This window comes from Dendrobates tinctorius, unplaced genomic scaffold, assembly GCF_039654945.1.
Source record: "Dendrobates tinctorius isolate UK_male_01 unplaced genomic scaffold, ASM3965494v1 ptg000107l, whole genome shotgun sequence".
Lineage (NCBI taxonomy): Eukaryota > Metazoa > Chordata > Amphibia > Anura > Dendrobatidae > Dendrobates > Dendrobates tinctorius.
This window is the reverse complement of record NW_027361775.1, coordinates 35,802,761-35,825,861: the sequence shown is the minus strand read 5'-3', so window position 1 is coordinate 35,825,861 and position 23,101 is coordinate 35,802,761. Positions and strand designations below refer to the sequence as shown.

Genomic DNA, 23,101 nt, shown 5'->3' with positions numbered 1-23,101 from the left:
AAAATTTTTTAGCTCCATTGCTGGTATTTGAACTCACCACCCCTTGTTTACAAGCCAACACACAATACATTACCACAGTGCTATGCAGGAAACTGTAATTTTGTGGAATGAATCTGAAACTTGAAACATCAAACATCAAAATCAAACTGTCTGAGACTTGATACTTAATTGAAACATCAAAAATCAAAAAGTTTTCATCTGATACCTAACACTTGACTACTATCAAAAATCAAACATCAAAATGCTTTTCAGATACAGTACTTGAGTGGTTCATTTCATAAGGGAAGACAAAGGATCCTTTCAATACTAACTGAGTTCATGGCTGAGTGGTTAAGTTTCTGGTTTATGGAATAGAAAATGTGACTTTGAGTCCTATGAAAGTCTTTTTTATATGTCACATTCTTCACTCTTCAGAGAGATGTTTCACTTTGAGTAGAGAAAGTCACATATCATATGTCAATATGAAAATCAAAATGATCTTTCAAATCATTGAGAGTGTACTTAGATTTCACAGGCAAAAATGAAAGCACAGTATCACTTGGCCTTGTAGTACAGTAGTAAGGCTGCTGTCTTGCGAGTGGGGTGTTTCAAGATTTCAAATACCATGTTGGAATTTTTTTTATCAAATTATGCAGGTTAACATACAAACTCCAATCATGCTACACTTTTAATATCTGACATTCTTATTATCTACCTCTCTTGTAATAAAATAATCTATAGTCTAAGGTTGAACCATCTGCATTCCACTTTTAATATCTGACATTCTTATTATCCTCCTGATTTCTTATTAAATAATCTATATCCTAAGGGTGAAGCATCTGCATCACACATAGTTTTAATTTAAAATAAGAAAAATTATTAAAAAAAAAATTATTTTCTGCTGCAGGGATTTGAACTCACAACCCCTTGTTTATTATCCTACATACATTACATTACTACTACACTATACTGGCAACTGTGAGAGCTTTGGAGAATGAGTCTGATACTTGCCTTTATTCAGACATCAAAATCACAATGTTTTGGTCCGATACCTCATACTTGACTTCATTCAAACATCAATATTTTTTTGTCTGAGACCTGACACTTGACCAAAGATTAAAATCAAAATGTTTTTCAGATACACCTCACTACAGTACTTGCATGGTTCATCTCATAAGGGAAGAAAAAGGATCCTTTAACAGCCTATTGAGCTGTTGGCTGAGTGGTTAAGCAACTGGTTTATGGAATAGAAAATGTGGATTCAAGTCCCACATCCAATTTTTTATTTTTTAAATAGCAGCTTACCACACAAAATCCAATCGTGCTTCACTTTTAATATCTGCCATTCTTATTATCCTGCTGACGTGTTAGTAAAGAGTTTCAGACATGCTGTGTCTAATGATCAACTTACTTCATAGAATTTTTTTGTTTGCATCCACCCAAGAACTGGCTACAAACTCATGAGCACTAGGTGGTGTTACTAATCCCCTGTGTACAAGGCATGGTCCTCCTGTAGCAGCAAAAAACAGAGCTATGGGTGTGTCCTACACTATCTGATTCTGCAGGGGACGTGCGTCTGTTCATTGCCATCTCACAGATCTGCGGAGCATCGTTTCTCTCTGTAAGGTCGGCTTCAAACAATACCGTAGAATACGGCCGAGTGTTATGCGAGAAAACATCGGCCCAGTGTTAATCTATGGGGCAGCTCCCATCAGCGTTTATTTTATCAGGCGTATTCAACGTGCCTGTAAAATCACAGCAGTCTGCGATTGGCACCGAGATTCGGATGAGACTCGCCAATGCAAGTCTATGGGTGCGAGAAAACAATCACACAGCACTTGGATCATGCAAGTCCTGTCTGATTTCTATGCACCAGTGTCCTTTGAAAAAACAACAATTCATGTGACGCATACAGTAAAATCACACTGACGGGTTAGAATAGAAAAGATAGAATAGATATATACACATAGAATACATAGATATATAGTTGTCAGTGACACAAACACATATATATGTATTGATTGATAGATAGATGGATGGAAAAAAATCAGGCAGCACTCCAGTTAAAGGAGAAATGTGGAGTTTAATCCAGCACAAAGTGGTGCAACGTTTCGACCTCACAGCACGGTCTTTGCCTGATTTGTTTCCATTTATATTTTTGCATTGGACAACCGCATTACTCAGGAACCATTGCACCCAAAATCTGCTCAAGTTTGTACTGCTATCTGTTTTTTCTATTTAGATAGATAGATAGGTAGAAGAAAAGCCAGTAATTTAGCAGTCACGGTAGTGTGACATCACAGCAGGAGCCGCCAGGATACACTGTGTGCAGAATTATTAGGCAAGTTGTATTTGAGAGGATTCTTTTTATTATTGATCAACAACTATGTTCTCAATCAACCCAAAAGACTCATAAATATCAAATCTTAATATTTTTGGAAGTTGGAGTGGGGTTTTTTAGATTTGGCTATCTTAGGAGGATATCTGTTTGTGCAGGTAACTATTAGGCTATGTGCACACGTTGCATAATTGCTGCGGAAATTTCTGTGGGAATTCCTCAATTCCATTCTGCGGGAAATATGTGAGCAAATCGCATTTTAATTTCCACCTATTTCCTGCGGAAAACTAGCGATTTGTAAGTGTGATTAGCTTGGCAAACTGATTCACAGGTCGGTCACACTCGTCAAACGTAGTGTTTGACGAGTGTGACCAACTTTTTACTATTGAGGCTGCCTATGCCGCATCAGTAGTAAAAAGATCTAATGTTAAAAAATAATAAAAAAAATAAAAAATTGTGTTTTTCTCACCTGACATCCCGCGCAGCGTTCCCAATCATCGCGATGCTCCCGGCAGGTCCCGTTCCCAGGGACAGCGTAGGCCATGAGCTCTCGGAAAGCTTTGCTTTCTACCAAACGGAAGGGCATCATGTCTAATGAGATCAGTTTGTCAATATAGGCATTCAAAGCCAGTGTACGCGGATAAGAGGATGAGTACTTTCTTGTGCTACTCAGAGTGTCTGGTAGGGTGAGCTGGACTTAAGAGCTGCATATGGGGGAACTAGCATTGGACATGACGGACTGAGAAGGGGTTGGTGATAGTGAGGATGTTGATGGCCTAGATTAAGTGTTTCCTCGCAAAAATATTGTGATTGCCTGACTGGTTTGGCCTAGCAACGACACCTCAACATTTCTTGATGGTGGTGTGCATAGCGGTGGCCTTACAGTGGGGGAAGCGATGGAGCATTGCCGGCTAACTTCAGTCGGAGCAGGTGCATATGTGCTACCCTGAGCTTTTGTAGTCCGTCCACGCTTGCAAGTGCATGTTGGTTAAATGTCTAAGCATGCAACTGGTATTCAAATTTCTTAGATTTTTCCCTCTGCTAAAGGTCCTTCGGCACTTCTTACAGATAACCTTTGCGTCATCAGTAGGATTTTGTTCAAAAAAGTGCCACACTGCACTTTTCCTACTATGGTACAAATTTTCAGGTTTTGCACGCTGTGCTAATTTGACCGTCTGGCAAAGCTGTCCTGCAACTCTTTTAGTTTTCTTGCCAAGTTTTTTGACATGGGCTATAACCATTGCTGTGATGATGATGCCTGCTGCGGATCCTTCTCCTGTTCTGACCTATTGTCACCAGCACCCTTTTCCCCCAATGGATGCCAATCCGGGTAAACAACTGGTTCATCCATGTCAACTGCACCTTCCACTGTACCTGCCTCTGTGTCACCGTGTAAGGTGGTATAGTACGCGGGAAGGGGCACCTAAGTTTCACCAGGGTCTGATTCGGGCTCAGTAGACTGCGAGGGCAATGTAGTGCTGTGGGTGATTGTACCAGCAGATTCATCTAGCAGTGGCTGTGCATCAGTGCACTCCATGTCAGATTCATCTTGGACTGGGGAATTCAGGATTTGACTTGATAACCCAGGAATGGGTTACTCCATGGAGTAATCTGAAGTGTGTGCTGCAGCATCCTTCACTTTTGGTGTGGGTGAAGGACACAATGAAAGGTGTTGTTCCTGACCAGAGGCCTGCCCTGATAACTCTGTGCTTGCAGTTTTTGTGACTTCAGAAGAGGAGGCAATGTACGCCAAAACCTGTTCCTGATGCTCCGGCTTTAAAAGCGGTTTACCTACTCCCAGAAAAGGGAATCTTAAAGGCCTTCTTGTGCCAGACGATGATGCAGGCTCAGAACCAGCCGATGCACCACCACCACCACCATCAGTACCCTGTGCCCCCCCGCCCACGTCCGTGGCCTTTTCCACCATACTTCCTCATGTTTCGGAAAATGTACCAAAAATACCAGCAGAGAAATGGTACTGTATGAGGAGCGTACAGCTGTGTAAGGAGTATGTAAAAAGTGAAATCTCTGTAAATATTTTGGGATTCACAGATGCTCACCCAGTGTGTATTTGACCGTAATCAAACTAGCAGATATATGGTACTGTATCAGAAGTGTACAGTTGTTTACCTTGTTGGTGAAAATGTCAATCTCCGTATATGTCTTTACGGAGTGTAACACACACACGTTGACTCTGTGTAGATGTGCACTGACTGTAATAAGAACACTAGATATCCGATACTGTTTGAGAATTGGACAGCAGTCAATACTGTGTATGGAGAAATGGAAATGTCCATATATGTATTTACGGATTGTCACACACACATGCTGACTCTGTGGAGATGTGACCGTAATAACTAAGATCACCAGATATCCGATACTGTTTGATAATCGGACAGCAGTCAATACGGTGTATGTAGAAATGGAAATGTCTGTATATGTATTTACATAGTGTCACACACATGCTGACTCTGTGGAGATGTGACCGTAATAACTAAGAACACCAGATATCCGATACTGTTTGAGAATCGGACAGCTGTCAATACGGTGTATGGAGAAATCGAAATGTCCGTAATTGTATTTACGGAGTGTCACACACACACGCTGACTCTGTGGAGATGTGCACTGACCGTAATAAGAACACCAGATATCCGATAATGTTTGATAATCGAACAGCAGTCAATATGGTGTATGGAGAAAAGGAAATGTCCGTATATGTATTTACAGAGTGTCACACACACATGCTGACTCTGTGGAGATGTGACCGTAATAACTAAGAACACCAGATATCCGATACTGCTTGAGAATCGGACAGCTGTCAATACGGTGTATGGAGAAATGGAAATGTCCGTATATGTATTTACAGAGTGTCACACACACATGCTGACTCTGTGGAGATGTGACCGTAATAACTAAGATCACCAAATATCCGATACTGTTTGAGAATTGGACAGCTGTCAATACGGTGTATGGAGAAATGAAAATGTCCGTATATGTATTTACGGAGTGTCACACACACACGCTGACTCTGTGGAGATGTTTACTGACCGTAATAAGAACACCAGATATCCAGTACTGTTTGAGAACTGAACACCTCTGTACGGTGTATATATGAAAAAATGTTAATCTCCGTGTATTTTTTTATGGAGTCACACGCATATACCATGTATTTGTCCATGATACCAACCGGTACATGGTAGTGTGTGAGGAGCGTACACCACTATACGGTGTGTGAAAAAATTTACGCTCAGTATCTACTGTGCAGAAAAAAGGAATAAAAGGATTTTTGCTTTTAAAAAAGCACTCTGCACAGCAGTGTGCAAACAGAAATGCAGCTATCAGGTACCCTTATAAGGCAGCCTAATCACCAACAGAGCTGCTGCACAAAAAAGTGTGAAAAAATTAACGCTTGCTAACTGTGCAGAGAAAAGGAAAAAAAATTTTTGCTTTTAAAAAATCACTCTGCACGGCAGTGTGCAAACAGCAATGCAGCTATCAGGGAGCCTTATAAGGCAGTCTAATCACCAACAGAGCTGTTGCACCCAAATATACAAATATATCCTCCCCTGTCACTGCACACTAGACTGGTTTGTTTTGCAGTGACATTCGCTATCAGCACAAGCAATTTTTTAGACTTTTTCCCTGCCTAAACACTCTCCCTATTTAGAACGATCAGCAGCAACCTCTCCCTATGCTAAGATCGGCAGACATAAGATGGCGGTCGACAGTCACAGCCTTTTATAGGCACTGTGACGCCACACAAAGCCAGCCAATCACTTGCATGCCCTTCTCTAACATGGTGGGGGCCGCTGCCGACGTAATCGCATTGCCCACAGTGTGCGTCCTTCATGATTGGCTGAGAAAAGGCGCTGGAAGCATTATTTGAAACGCGACTTTGGCGCTCAAGTCGGCGACCTCATGGCCGACCTCATGCTATGGTCGGGTTTCGATTGGCGAAACCCGACTTTAGCAAAAGTCGGCGGATTCTGAATTTGGCCGACCCGTTTCGCTCAACTCAACTCTGCATACATGGAAAATGTTTGCACCAACCAGGGTGAAAAAACCACATCTTCCATTTGCACAGCCCATGGATAAATACCTTCAAATCAGGCATCTGCCCCCAAAGAGGGATAATTCTTGAACATTTTTTTTCAATCTAAGTAGACTAAATAATCTGTTTACTTAAATTGGTTGGTAGTTACCATTGGAAACCATCCGTTTTCCCCTATCCATATACAGTGGCTACAGAAAGTACTTATATTTTTCAGTCTTTGTTTCAATGCAGCCAATTGGTAAATTCAAAAAAAGTTCATTTTTTTTCTCATTAATGTAAACTCTGCACCCCATCTTGACTGAAAAAAACAGAAATGTAGAAATTTTTGCAAAATTATTAGAAAAGAAAAACTGAAATATCACATGGTCAAAAATATTCACTCTTTGCTCAGACACTCATATTTAAGTCACATGCTGCCATTTCCTTGTGATCCTCCTTGAGATGGTTCTACTCCTTCATTGGATTCCAGCTGTTTAAATAAACTGATAGGACTTGATTTGTAAAAAGGCACACACCTGTCTATATAAGACCTCACGGCTCACAGTGCATGTCAGACCAAGTGAGAATCATGAGGTCAAAGGAAATGGCCAAGGAGCTCAGAGCCAGAATTGTGGCAAGGCACAGATCTGGCCAAGGTTACAAAAGAATTTCTGCAGTAATCAAGGCTCCTAAGAGCTCATTGGCCTCCATAATCCTTAGGAGGAAGAAGTTTGAGACCACCAGAAGTCTTCCTAGACCTGGCCATCCAGCCACATTGAGCAATCGTGGGAGAAGAGACTTGGTGAGAGAGGTAAAGGAGATCCCCAAGATCACTGGGACTGAGCTCCACCGATGCAGTAGGGAGATGAGAGAAAGTTCCACAAAGTTAACTATCACCGCAGTCCTCCACCAATTGGGCCTTCATGATAGAGTGGCCCGACAGAAGCCTCTCTTCAGTTCCAGACATATGAAAGCCCGCATAGAGTCTGCTAAAAAACTCCCAAACTATGAGAAATAAGATTCTTTTGTCTGATGAGACGAAGATAGAAGTTTTGGTGATAATTCTAAGCAGTATGTGTGGTGAAAACCAGGCACTGCTCATCACCTGCCCAATACAATCGCAACAGTGTATCATGGTGTTGGCTAGGTAATACTAGGGGGGTGTTTTTTGAAGGAAACATGAATGTGGCCAAGTACAGATTCCTGGATGAAAACCTCTTCCAGAATGCTCTGGACCTCAGACTTGACCGATGGTTCACCTTCCAACAAGACAATGACCCTAAGCACATAACTAAAATAATAATAGAGTGTGAAATTTCAGTTTTTCTTTTTTAATACATTTGCAAAAAATTCTACTCTTCTGTTTTTTTTTTTTAGTTAAGATGGGGTGCAGCGTGTACATTAAAGAGAAAAAAATGAACTTTTTTGAATTTTCCAAATGGCTGCAATGAAACAAAAAGAGAAAAAATCTAAAGGGGTCTGAATATTTTCCATACCCACTGTACACTACCAAAAAACAGTTAGGGACATTTGGCTTTCGGGTGAAATGTATGAAAAACGTAAAAAGTTCACTCTGCAATGATATTTTATCATTGAAGTAGGGCATTTAAGAAGAAGCATGCATTGGTGATTTCCTCATCTGAAGCAATTTATTGAAACAAAAGCCAATAACAGTGATGGGTATGCCCCCCTCCCAAAAAAAAAATGTAAATGTCTCAATAACTTGTCATGTGGCCTTGAACATCAATTGCAACTTGACAATGACATCTCATGCTGATCACAAGTCGAGTTTTTGTCTGCTGAAGCATGGCATTACACTCTTCTTGAAAGATGACCCTCAGGTCATTGCGGAGTTGGGGTACAAATTTGCGAACCTCTACATGGTGACTCATCTGATTCCATAGGTTTTCTATGCGGTTCTGGTCTGGAGAAAGTGAAAGCCACTCCAATTGAGGTACCTAAATCTCCAGCTGCCATTCCCTAATGATGTCACCTCAATGACTTGGAGCATTGTCGTCCATGAAGATAAAATTAGGTCTGTGTTGTTCATTCAGAGGCACAATGATGGGATTAATGATATTATTTAAGTAGTAGGGTCTTGTCACAAAGAGTAAGTCAGTTCTGTATTGACTAGTACTGAAACATTGAACAGTTGAACATGTCCATTCAATAAGGCAAGGAGGCAAGGAGCAGCACAGGTGCAATCCACTGATCACCTACCAGACCATGGAGGAGTTAGCTGCCTAGTAGAAATGCACATAGATAAAGGCTTGCTTTGGACGCCAATCACACAGACAGGTGTGATGCAAAGTGTCTGGCTTGCACCTGTGCTGCTCCTTGCCTTTATTAGTGGAGGCCGGCTGCATCCTGCTACATGTGCATTTGTTCATCAGACAAGGTTTTGGGAAGGCCATATCTTGTGGTATGAGTTTTTTTAATTTTTCCTATTATGAGCCGTTTTGAAATTAGTGTTAGGGACCTGCAATATTATGATGAATAACAACAAGCAGATTAATCGCTGCTTTACTCTATGCTAAACTTCAGTTGTTGAGGTGAGGAACATATTTATAGATCAATCCTAATCTAGATTTGTTTATAGCCTCTAAATCAGGGGTCTCAAACTCGACAGAGTAAATGGGCCGCACATAAAAAAAATTTGAGCTGGCGGGCCGCATTCCTTTCAAACCTAATACACCTCATACAAACACAGCTCCGCTCCATCCACCTCGTACACACACAGCTCCGCTCTGTACACCTCGTTAACACACACGGCTCATCTCCGTACACCTTGTACATACACAGCTCCTCTCCATACACCTCATACACATGTGGCTCTGCTCCGTACACACACGGCTCCTCTCCATACACCCTGCTCTGTACACATGTGGCTCCACTCCGTACACACACGGCTCCTCTCCATACACCCTGCTCCGTACGCTTCATACACACACAGCTCCGCTCCGCACACCTAGTACACACGAGGCTCCGCTCCGTACACCTCGTACACACGCGGCTCAGCTCCGTACACCTCCTACACACACGGCTCCTTTCCGTACACCTCATACAAACACGGCTCCTCTCCGTACACCTCGTACACACACGGCTCCTCTCCGTACACCTCGTACACACACGGCTCCGCTCCGTACACCTCGTACACACACGGCTCCGCTCCGTACACCTCGTATACACACGGCTCCGCTCCGCACACCTTGTACACACACGGATCGGCTCCGTACACAAACAGCTCTGCTACATCCACCCTGTAAACCTCTCCTGACCCCACACAAAAACTTACCTTCATCCAGCATCATGACATCCAGCACAGACAGCAGTGTCCTACATACACTGAGGCCCCTGATCATGTGACCCCCTGGCTCCTCCACCTCCTGTGACCTCATCCCAGGACCTGTGCACACAGAACAGCCATCGCACGCTCCTGAATGCGCGCCTTCGACCTGCCTCATGGAGTGAGATATGAGGTGCACCGCAGGCCACAGATGCCTTCCTCAGGGGCCGCATGCGCCCCACGTGTTTGAGACCTCTGCTCTAAATTGACCTCTACGGCCCCAAAAAATTTGTATTGTATGCCCATATTTGGAATTTTAGCTTGATATCGTACAAGGTGCTGAAATGTCGGAGCTATTCCGTTTGAAGTAAGTTGGCCTGTGGGCCCTTCATAATAATAATAATCAAATTCAATTTATCCTTCAGATCTGTGAAGTTTAAGATATCATGTAGAAGGAGAACATACATATATGTTTCCTTCTGCTTGATGCATCTACACAATGATTATCTGCATCATGTGTAAATTGTGTTGACTAGAATATCAGTTGCTGAGAATATGCCTATGATCTGCTCTACAATCAAGCTAAAAGTGAGATTTTAGGAAATTCTAATAACTTTTTTTACTTTAATTCCAGTTCACAAGCTGCAGTTGCTCTAATAATTACACTGGAGATTTTTGTGAGACTCCTCCTGATCCATGTGCTGATGGCTGCTTTCCTGATGTATCCTGTGACACTTCTACTGGTTGTGGAGCCTGTCCTACTGGCTATACTGGGGATGGAACACATTGTACAGGTACAGAACTTCTGCTCTCTTTTGCTGTAAATTATTATCTCACCAATGTAATTATCTTATATCATTTTGTATTGATCCACAGATATTGATGAATGTGAAAATAACTCTACATGTTCACCTTATGCATTTTGTGAAAATGTGATAGGAAACTTTACATGTACCTGCAAGGATGGATTTACAGGTGAGAATTCAATGTATACTTGATAAAAAGGTACAATGACTAAATTAGGTCAATATATTGATGTATGTATCTTTCCTTTGTTATGATCTCACCTGGAGAGGTGTGTTCTCTAAGCCATATGTTAGGTTCTGAGCTGGTCTTCGACAATGTGTCAACCTGACCAAAAGTGAAAATTGAGCCCCCAAACACTATTATATTGTACCATTACACAGAAAGATAAAGGGTGCATGCACACCAGTGATTTCAGACTATTTAGCTAATATTGACCTGTGGTTTTGCCTGCGGATTGCCCTGAGGTTTATCATCTCTACAATGGAGGAGATGGTAAACCGCAGCAGAATTGGCAGAAAAGAATTGACATGTCAATTCTTTCTGCGGATTCAAAACCGCAGCTTTTCCGCAGTTAAAAATCGGCAGCATGTGCACAGCAGAATGTAAATCCCATAGGATAACATGCTACTGTACACTGTCTGCAGAACTGCTGCAGTTCTGCTGCGGCCAAAACCGCAGCGGAACCGCAGCAAAAACTGCAGCGTGTGCACATAGCCAAAATGAACATAGCAAAAAAATGTAACTGATAACATAATAAATTGGATGAGTACAACCCAATAAAAAATTGGACTGCACTCGGACCAATGTTATTCAGTGAGGCAGTGCATTTTTTCTCAGCAGTATTCGGTATGACAAAAAAATCACACCATGCTGAGATTTCACTCCGAAATCAGACAGCGTGAGAAAAAAATTGCATGCCATATGGACCATCAGTTTGCCATCTGATTCTTATGGATACATTATAATTCTATAGCATAGGAAACTGTAAGGGTAAGTGCACACGTTGCGGATTAGCCTGCGGATTTTTCGGCAGAAAATCCGCACCTCTTGGCAGAAACCGCATGGTAAAACGCATGCTGTTTTCCTGTGGAATCCAATTTTTTTTAGTGGATTTGATGCAGATTCTAGTGCGTTTTGGCTGTGCGGATTTGTTCAAAACTTTGTCTTTTGTGCTTCGAGAGAGAGAATTTAAATTCACAGCATGTCAATTCTTTGTGCGTTTTTGCCTGTGTTTTTGACCCTTTGAAAGCACAGGAAAAAAATGCATGCGAAAACGCACCAGAAATGCTGTGGATTTTCCACAGTATTTTTGCTGCCAATAGATGCAGAAATCTTGTATAAAAAAATAGGTCTCATTCTCACCCAGGAGACTAGGACTTTTTTTTTCTCATCCATATGATGTCCGTGAGTTGTCAATGTGTAATCCATTTTTTAACTCAGCAGCACCTATTAGCACTTATTAATCTTTTACAGGACCATTTACAGTTTCTCATCTTAATGAATTTAATGTATCTGTAAAAAATGAAGACCATACTGATGGTCCATATGGCATGCGATTTTTCTCTCACATCCATCAGATTTAGATCTTTTTTCTCACATCCAATCAGATGCGATTTATTTCTCATGCCGAATATAGCTGAGAAAATATATGCAGGTTTGCACTGCCTCATTGAATAACATGGGTCAGAGTGTAATACCTTTTTTTTTCTCGCATTGCATTTGTCCGATTTATACATGTGAGTTATTCATAATCTCCATTTATCAAAGTTTAGAGCAAAAATAGAAACATTAATACAGTTGTGCTCAAAAGTTTACATACCCCAGCAGAATTTTTGCTTTCTTGGCCTTTTTCAGAGAATATGAAAGATAACACCAAAACTCTTTCTCCACTCACAGACAGTAGTTGGGTAAACCCATTTATTGTCAAACTACTGTGTTTTCTCTTTTTAAATCATAATGACAACTCAAAACATCCAAATGACCCTGATCAAAAGTTCACATACCCTGGTGATTTTGGCCTGATAACATGCACAGAAGTTGACACAAATGGGTTTGAATGGCTACTAAAGGTAACATCCTCACCTGTGACCTGTTTGCGTGTTTGCTATAAAATTCTGTGAATCACCTGTGTGTTCATGGTACTCTCCAAATCTCCAAAAATGTAGTTTTTTGTGGGGGCTTTCCACTGTTTAGGCACATTAGGAGCTCTGTAAATGTGAAATTTCCGCTTTTTTTAGCTCTCCAAAAGTTAAATGGTGCTCCTTCCCTTCCGAGCCCTGCCAAGAGCTTAAACCAGCGTGCTGAGTTTTACACAACAAATTGCATGGCTCATTTTCTTCTGTTATCCCTGTAATAACTAAAAATTTGGGCTAAAGGAATATTTTTTGTGGGAAAAATGTAATTTTTTATTTTCATGGCTCAATGTTGTAAAAATCTGTGTAGCACCTACGGGTTCACAATGCTCACTACACTTCTAGATAAGTTCCTTGAAGGATGCAGTTTCCAAAATAGGGTCACTTGTGGGGGATTTCCACTGTTTAGACACATCAGGGCCTCTGCAAACGTAACTATCAAATTTTTATGCTGTCAAATTAGATAGCTATACTACACAAAATAGTCAATAAACAACATTTACCACATGTGTACTTTACATTAGAATAATTTTTGAAACATATCTTTTTTATAACAAGTTATAAGAGTTAAACGTTTAGCAGCAATGTTTCATTTTTCCAACAAAATTGACAAAACCAATTTTTTTAGTTAACACATCTAATTTGAAATGTCCTTAAGGGGCCTATTTGACAGAAAATGCCCAAAAGTGACTCAATCTTAAAAAAAACTGAACCCCTTAAAAATGCTCAAAACCACATTCAAGAAGTTTATTAACCCTTTAGGTGCTTCACATGAATTAAAGCAATGAGAAAGAAAAAAAATGAAAATTTATTTTTTTCCACAAATATGTTGCTTTTAGCCCCAATTTTTTCAGTTTTGCCTGGGTAATAGGAGAGAATAGACCCCAAAATGTGTTGTGCATTTTCTACAGAGTACGCCGAAACCCCATATGTGGTTGAAAACTGTTTGGGTGCATGGAATGGCTCATAAGGGAAGGGGCGCCATTTGACTTTAGGAACACAAAATTGGCTGGAATAGATAGGGGATATCATGTCGCCTCTGTCCAAAACTAGAGAAAATGTGTGAGTGCTCTATTGTATTTGATTTGGAGTTTGATGTGTTAGCGTTTCTATGCTATTATTTTTCAATAACTGATTCGATAATGTATATAGATTAATACATTTTCATTATTACATCTACCTCTATTATTATATCTTCTGTTAATTGTGAAATATTTTATATAAAATAGGTAATGGAATGGAATGTCATGATATTGATGAATGTGAGCCGAATATTTTCTGCTCACATGATGCAACCTGCAATAACACGATAGGAAGTTTCACCTGTACTTGTAATGATGGATTCTATGGTGAGTTCTGATTGGCCATTGATTACTGATCTTGTTTTTTTGTTAAATATATTAACAATTATAGTTTTTCAGTTCAATATAACAGGGATCATGGCAAATATGTATTCCATTTTTATTTTTTACAATCTATGTGAAATATACAACTCCAGGTCCATAAAAATTGGAACATGTATAAAATTGAAAAGAAAACAAAAATGCCATAATTTGGAAATCTTACAGTAATAATTTATTCACAAAAGCACACAGAATAAGGATCAAAAGCTGAAATTTTATTGACAGTTTTTTGACAGTTGAAAGATACTTTTTCAAATTTGGGACCGAGATAACAAAAGGATGGAAAAGTAAGTGGAAGTAATGAAAAACAGCTGTTAGGGTCCGTTTTCAACTAAGTCACATGACTACATAAAAGGAGCATGTTTAGAGAGGCAGAGTCTCTCAGAAGCAAAGTTGGTCAAAGGTTCACCAATCTGAACAACTGTGTCAAAAAATTGTGGAACAAAATCATAAAAATTGTAAATGTTAAATTACAAAGAATTTGAATACCCGACTATCTACAGTACATAATGTCCTCAAAAGATTTAGAGATTCTAGAGGAATCTATGTGCACAAAAGACAAGGCTGGAGGTAAATATTGAATGGGTGGCACTGCATTAAAAAAGGCAAGATTCTGTCATGTAACTGTAAGGGGAAGAACCAAGGCAGGCGGACCTTTCCTGTGACGGATCCGCCTGCCTTGGTTCCTCCCCAAGGCAGTCCATTGCTGCATCCTGCATTCCTGCTGTTTCCTTTATAACTCACTCCGTAAGCTCAGGATCACTTTCAGAAATCATTCTCTGTGCAAACCACAAATGCAAGTCACAGGGAATCAATCAGTAGGATGACTTTCCTAAGCCATCTATATGTGCATGTGGATCATAGCAAATTAAATAAAATGATACCTCGATATCTGCAATTCGATGTCTTATTCCCGTGACATTCAAATTTTTGTTATATGCAAAATAGCTATTAAGATCTGTGAGCCGAACACAGATCTCCCTGAGAATCTGCCTCCAGAGCTTACTTTAAATACTACATAAACACAGCTTAGGAGGGTTCATCCTACTGACAGATTCTCCTTAAAGCTTTGTCATACAAAGGTAAAGTCATGTATCAACATAAACCAAATATACTGTTGTCTTCTCTAGGTGAAAACTTAAAATGCACTGAGATAAAATAGAAAATTGTTCTCTGGTCAGATTAATCAAAAACTTAAATTATTTATGGAAACCATGGTCACCACATCCAGCTTGTTATCAGTGCACAGTTCAAAAGCCTGCATCTCTGATGGTATGGGAAGGCCTTGCATAGTTCAGATAGTGCTAAACCACATATTGCATCCATTTCAAAAGCATGGCTATGCAAAAGAAGAGTTTGGGTGCTGACCTGTAAGTTTGCAGTTCAGGCCTTTCACCAATAGAAAACAATATGGCGCATTCTGAAACAAAAATCTGACAAAGATGACCCCAAACTGTAGAGCTGCTAGAATCCTTCATTAGACAAGAATTGGATAATGTTCCTCTCCCAAAACTCCAGCAATTGGTCTCCGCACTTTCAAGACATTTACAGACTGTTGTAAGAAGAAGAGGGGATGCTAAACAATGTAGACATGGCCCTGCCCCAACTTTTCTGAGATAAGTTTCTGAAATCAATTTATAAATGTGTTACCGAAATGTTTTCAAATGAAATGTAAAAAATGTCTAACTTGTAACTTCTGATGTATGTTCTATGTGTTCAATATTTTGTGACATTAGGGGTTGTAGTTTATGGATATTCTAATAAATCTTAATTTTGAGCATTATTTAGCATTATATCTCATTCTTTACATTATATTCTTTTCATAGGTGATGGATATGACTGTGAGGCACTAACATCATGTACGGATGATAGCAATTGTTCTCCTAATGCAACTTGTAGGAATATAACAGGAAACTCCTTATGTATATGTAATGATGGATACCAAGGTAATCACTTATCACTAGAGATGTCTTTCTATATAACCATTCACTGGACTCCAACTATATTTTATAACTCTCTGATAACAATGGCGGAAATCATAGGAAATTCAAATGTATACAAAATGTGCTTTTTTTTATTTTAAATATAAATCTATTGACATCATCTATGGTCTTCTCGCTAACATTTGGTCACAATTATATTAGCTGTTTGTGCAGCATATCTTTTCAAAAATTTTGGATATGAAATGGACCCTCATTCATTAGCAAATGACTCAAGCTGCATAGCTAGTAAAATAAAATATACAAAACTTATTTTGAAATCAAATAGCCTAAACTTTATTTAAAATCACATGAGTATAGTAAGAGTTTGGTGAAATATTAGGCAAGAATATTCTGAGATTCACAGATACCGTGAAACTCTCCAGCTGTTTGCCATGCAGCAGTCTAGGGGAAGCACGCACTGACATGCCACAGAAACAAACCAAATCCACTTCAAGGGCACCAATAACCGTACCAAAGATTTTCATTCCCATGCCTAACAGCTAAATTGCCTCTGGATGATGTTACAGTTATTAGATTCTTCAATCTGGCCACCAAAGCTCAGACTATTCCTCATCATTGTGTAATAGCTTCTATTAATTAAAATTGGTCCACCATAATTTGTTGTCCACTTCAACCTTACTTCCCAACAGCAACATCACAGCTGTGACAATAATAGAGAATCTGATTTGATTTAAATTGACTTTCATTCTGACTTTTTATTTATTTTTTATAAAATTATGCCAAAACATATTAAAAAAAGACACTAAACTCTAAACTCACCAAGAATCATCCTTCAACACTCAGGAAAGGAAAAAAACCTTGTGGAGGAAATTTCTAAGGAACCATGACTGAAGGATTGCCCACCTTTGATCTAAAAGATTATTTCTAAAAATGGCAATGTTTTTTTTCTTTTAAATGACATTATAACATAAGTACAAACAAAGGTTAAGCTGGAGTCACACATAGCAATCTCGCTAGCGAGATCGCTGCTGAGTCACAACTTTTGTGACACAAAAGTGATCTCACCAACGAGATCACTGTGTGTGACAGTGATCAGTGACCGGCCCCCCTGCCGGTATCGCAGATCGCTGCAAGAAACCTCTGGACTTTTTTTTTCGTCGCTGATCTCCCGCTGGTCAGCACGCATCGCTGCATGTAACAGGCGGGAGACCAGCGATCAGCTGTAAAAAATAATAAAAAAATAAAAAATATTGTTATTCTCACCTTCCGACGTCCCGCTCAGCCATCCCGCCTCTCTCCACGCTCCCGGTCCCAGTGATCCTTTGCACGAATAACCGTGAGACGTCGCGCTCCTGCGAGACTGTGACATTCTCAGGGTCATTCTCGCAAAGGATCACTGGGACCGGGAGCATGGAGAGAGGCGGGATGGCTGCGCGGGACGTCGGAAGGTGAGAATAACAACATTTTTTATTTTCATTCTATTTTTTTACAGGGATGGCATCAGCGCTAACGAACACAGCGATGCCGCGCACTCAGCATCGCTGTGCTAATCGCTGGTGAAGCTGTCTGTGTGACAGCTCACCAGTGATCACATAGTGACTTACCAGCGATCCTGACACGTTGATATTGTTGTCAGGATCGCTGGTAAGTCGCTATGTGTGACTCCAGCTTTGCAGAAAAAGGATGCAATGATACATAAAATTACCCTAAACAGGGTAAGCAGTAAAGCAATATATCAAATGTACCATTGCTCAGTAAAACAAGAAGAATGGGGTCTGGAAATGTTTCTGCCATTTGGTCTGGTAAGTGGAAGAGACAGTAAGTTATATTTTCCATATAACCCTGCCTCCCAAAAGAAATAAAACAATACACACAGACATACTCCTGTTTCTAAAAGGGGAAGCACCCAGTGTTCCAATTCCCTAGCCACACGAAGGCCTGATTATTGCCACACCTGTTCTCATTCAAGGAATAAAAGTTAAGTAGACCAAAGGTTCCTCAAAAGCTAGACATCATGCTGCGATCCAAAGTAATTCTGGAACAAATGATATACAAAGTAATTTAGATCTATCGGTCTGGAAACGGTTAGAAAGGCATTCCTGAAGCTTTGGGACTCCAGCAAAAGTGGCCTGCATGGCAGAGTTCCAAGACGAAAACCACTGCTGAGCAATAATAACATAAAGGCTTGTCTCAGCTTTGCCAAAACACATCTTGATGATCCCCAAGACTTTTGGGAGAATACTCTGTGGATTGATGAGACAAAAGTTTAACTTTTTGGAAGGTGTATGTCCCATTACTTCTGGTGTAGAAATAACAAAGCATTTCAGAAAAGACACATCATACCAATAGCGTTTCTGATCAGATCCGAGCTGGAAAAAAAATCACAGATGAACGCACAATGATAGAATAGCATTGCATTCATCCGATTTCATTGCAAGTGGGCATGAGCTCTTAGGAAGAGGTTGTGCTGAAGAGATCGTGTATGATAGGATTGGGTGAATTGAAAGTACTTAATGCTGCAGCCTGCAACTGACACCAAAATCTTTTTTCAGGAATACGGTAATACTATTCTTTTTGTTCTTAATCCTGAAAATTGTTCAGGGCAGTGAAATATTATACATCATTTTTACTGCAGCAGTTTTGCGTCAAAAGCATGCAGCCAGACCTGTATGGACCTCAATAGCATTGCTATATTGATACTGCTGTCTGATACATCCATCTCAATCGGATAAATATATCTGACATTGTAATACTGCAATTTTTTGAGCAGTGAAATTTTATATGGCATTTAAGGTGCTACAGTTGGGCCTCAACCCCCCCAAAAATAAATTGTTAAAAAAATTGCATTGCTACATTTATACTGCAGTCTGATAAATCCGACTGACGTGTGAATATTTGCCTGGCATTGTAATACAACTTTTTTTTGAGGCTGTAAAATTTTATATGCCATTTAGCATCCTACAATTGGGCCTCAAAACCCACAAAACAAGAAAGTGATTAAACAATTGCATTGCTATATTTAAACTGCAATCTGATATGTCCGTCTTAGGTGTGCAAATTTTCCTGGCATTGTAATACAGCCTTTTTTTGGAGATGTGACATTTTATAATGACATTTATAATGCTAGAGTTGGGCCTCAAAAGCCCCTCAAAAAAATCGTTGTTAAAAAAAATTGCATTGCTATATTAATATTGCAGTCTTATATGTCCACTTGAAGTCAGCACATTTTGCTGGTTTTGTAATATTGCAATTTTTTTCAGCAGTGACATTTTATACAGCATTTGATGTGCTAGAGTTGAAAACACACAAAAAATACCCTTTGGTTTCTAGTAGCACTGCTATATTGATACTACAGTCTTATACGTCCATCTGTAGTGGGCAAATTTTTCTGGCATTGTAATACTGTCTGCATCGTTTTCCCAACAGGGATATATCATACGTAATTTAAAATTGGCAAAGCGCTTGTTAAGGGACAGGGAAGTGGATATGATGCTGATGGTGAGTGCAGAGACCGAGTACGTGGGCAAGGTAAAACTGTACCTGCCCAGGAGCACAACAAACACACATCATGTTGATCTAGCTTCCTGTCCTACTTTGTAGGGGAGAGCAGAACACGATTCTTGAGGCTAGAACTGTGTGAAAAGGTTATTGGATGGATAGCAGACAATGCTTCCAGTCACTTTGCGAGCACCACACTGTCTAACCATACCATCCAGTCTCAGTAGCCGTGATTCTGGACCACATACTCCTTCTTCCTTCCACATTGCCGAGTTCTCGAGGACAAGTGATCCCACACTTGGATGCTCCGAAGAGCTGTTCACATTTCCATTTATGGATTCTGGCTTCTCGCCCTGCCAGTTCCAACTGGGACATAGTTACATAGTTGCATAGGTTGAAAAAAGATTTACTGTATGTCCATCAAGTTCAATCATTCTCCACAATTGTACATTTTTTCAATAATTTAACTATAACCCACAATGTTATGTGTATAAAGGAAATCATCCAGACTGCTATTACTGTAAAGAACCTTTTCCTATGTAGCTGCCAGAATTGCATTTCTTCCACCAGTAAGAAGCACACCCTGGTTCTTAGTATGGTCTTTAGAAGGAATAACTCATGTGCAAGTCCTCTGTACTGATCACACATATATTTATACACATAAATCAGATCTCCTCTCAGGCGTCTTTATTCTATGCTAAACAAGCCCAACTTCTCCAGCCTCTCATCATAAGGAGCCTGCATGTAGCAATGCTTAAATATTTGAGCAACCATGCTCACAAGAAGGTAACAGTGGGAAAATGCAATTACTGTTGCAAAAGCAGGATGATAATGAGACACAATTGCCAGAAAGTAGTGTTGTTACATCAGCAAGTCAGTCAAAGGACCAGGAGTGGGAAAGTGGAAGACGAAGTGGTGGACGGTGAAGTCATTGACCCAACCTGGGAAGGTGAGATGCAGAGAAAGGACAGCAGTGCAGAGACACAAGATGGGCCACTGATCCCAGAGCACCAACACGGGTGAAGTTGCCAAGCCAAGGTTTAGGTGTTCATGAGTCTGGCATTTTTTTGAAGTGCAGTCCAGTTAACCCAAAAAATGCCATTTGCAACATCTGCCATCAAGCATCAGCAGGGGCAGCACAACTACTAGTGTAACCACCACCAGAATAGTCACATGCACGAAAAGTACCCAAATGGCAGGGTCAAGAAACAGTTTCTGTGGTTGACACCACTGCCTCTTCCCCTGTTGTATGAGCACACCAATTTCTTGTCCATGATGTAGGCAAAGATGCCTCCCAACCTGCACCTGTCATTGCACACTTGCAACCACAGTCAGCAACCATGCCCTTGTCCCGATGCAGCACTCAGTTGTCCTTACACCAGTTTTTGGAATGCAAGCTACAATGCTAAACAGCTGCTGCTTGCTCTGGAAATGTTGTCATTTAGGCTTATAAATATGGAACTTGCCGCAACCTCATGTTGGCGGCCATCCCTCAATCCCAAGCCACCATTTCTTCCAGTGTGCCGTCCCCGCCTTACACAATTGCGTATCCACATAGCATCAACCGTGCCCTGACCAATGCTGTGGCTGGGAAGGTCCACGTAACCACGGACACCTGGACAAGTGCTTGTGGTCAGGGACGCTACATTTCCCTGACAACACACTTGATGAACATTGTGGAAGCCAAAACTCAGTTGAACCCTGGGATGGAACAGGTGAACCTGCCCAGCCGCTAGCATTTTATCAGAGAGAGATTTTAGTGCTGCTGGGAGTATTATAGCTGATAGGCGCATCTGCCTGTCAACTGAAAATGCTGACAGGCAGATTTTCATCAAAATTAACAAGGACTGGATTAAAACTCAAATCTTGTGGGTTTTTTCCTGCTCTATTCGCATGCACCCCTTCCTCCCCCAAACATATGTATACGTTTCAGAATTTAGTCTTTTTTCATCTAGTTCTCCTTCTTCTCCTTCAACAACATATCAACATTGTGATCACGCTACCCTCACTTTTTAAGGGTGTTTATGATGCTCATATTAACAATTTTTAGAGGCCTATATCAAACTATATATTTCAAGCATTAAAAAGGTTCACACCCATTGAACCGAAACATTGCTGCATGGGAACATAGCCATATGGGCTATTAAAAAAGCACTTTATTGAAAACTACTATGTTGTGCTGCTTTCTTTTTTGATGGACTTTTTGGAGGTTTGGTATGTACCTGGAGGGCCTGCACCCAAATCCTTTTTCTATTTTGTGCTGGTTTTTCAATTTTTTTCTATATATATATATATATATATATATATATCCCCCAGGGGTAAATGTTTTTCAGCCCTCCACTACATCTCTTCAAAAAGGTATTGGAGTGCCTCTTAATTTTTGGCATCCATTGCACTTAGTGCGCACGCTTTACCAGAGTAGGAGACCCACCCCTTAGTAATGGGAAAAAATATTTCATGTGGATCCACCTTCTATTTGAGGGAAAATGTTTTGAAACCAAAAGAGCTGATAGGTTCTAGTGGTATATGATTCTATGCCTTGTCGTGGGCTCTCTGGTGGTTGTCACATGGGGAGTTCTCACACTGCATAGAAGATTTAATTGCCCGGATAGGAGTGTTTGTACAATAAGTACAGATGATCCTTATCAGGCTGAGTAGGTGCAAAATGTTTCACTATATTTCCCAGCAGGATTGATGAAATAACAGTCCTTGATGTTGCTATATTAAACTAATCACTTTTTTTCAGGGCTCATTCAAGTGCATTCTATTCTGTCATAAAAATACAGTTCTTATCTGCAATTTGTGTAGGGTGAGGTGTGGCAGTAGGTATAGTTTAAGAGAGACATCTAGTCAGGGATTATTGCCATATAAATTGCAAGCCTTGCTGCTGTTTTTTTCCATGCACTCATTGACTGATTCATGTTTTTTTACATTCATCTGTTCTCATAAATTCATTAAAGCTGGCAGCAATACTTGCATTACTCCACAGTTTGTAACTGCCACGTACAAGGCAAAAAAAAATTCAGGATTGATTGAAATCCTTTCTATATTCTACAATAATATCGCTCTTATCTGCAATTCGTCAACGGTGAGGTGTGGCAGTAGAAATAGCATATGACAGGTATCTAGTCACGGATTATTGCTTTATAAATTGTAAGACTTGCTGCTGGTTTCTTCCATTTCTTCATTGATCAATTCATGTTTTTTACATTCATCTGTACTAAGATTCATCAAAGTTGTCAGTGTTACTCCACAGTTTGTTGCAAAATAGCCCCATAAAAGCAGCTTGCACATTTCACCCACAGATCATGGGTCACAATACCTCTATACCCCTAAAGAATCTTCTTAAAATTTTATCCACAGAGCATAGCGCATATATTTCAGTTAATTGGTGCTATAAATAAATTCATAAAAAAATGCCTTCTCCAAGATGGCAGGTCCCCTACCTGGGGCATTGGGTAGGAAGGGGACTCTAAAGCTGGGGTCTTGGAAGGTGGATGCTATCGCATCCTGGACTACTTCAATGATCAAGAAACAGGTGATGTCCTTCTTGGGCACTGTCGGGTACTATAGGAGCTTCGTCCCTAACTATAGTGGCCTGGCAAAGCCCTTGATGGACCTCAACAGAAAGAAGTTGCTTTAGTCGATTGGACCAATGACTGAGACGGTTTCTGAGCACTGA

General features: G+C 40.3%; 1 protein-coding gene across 1 annotated transcript in view; it reads left to right on the top strand.

Moving 5' to 3' along the window:
* Positions 1 to 23,101, top strand: part of LOC141100710 (uncharacterized) — a 503,724-nt gene that overhangs the window by 340,609 nt on the left and 140,014 nt on the right. Inside the window, exons 49-52 of the mRNA XM_073589357.1 lie at positions 10,271 to 10,430; positions 10,513 to 10,611; positions 13,805 to 13,924; positions 15,805 to 15,924. Of these exons, the coding sequence (XP_073445458.1) occupies positions 10,271 to 10,430; positions 10,513 to 10,611; positions 13,805 to 13,924; positions 15,805 to 15,924 (499 nt within the window). The remainder of the gene's footprint in view (positions 1 to 10,270; positions 10,431 to 10,512; positions 10,612 to 13,804; positions 13,925 to 15,804; positions 15,925 to 23,101) is intronic.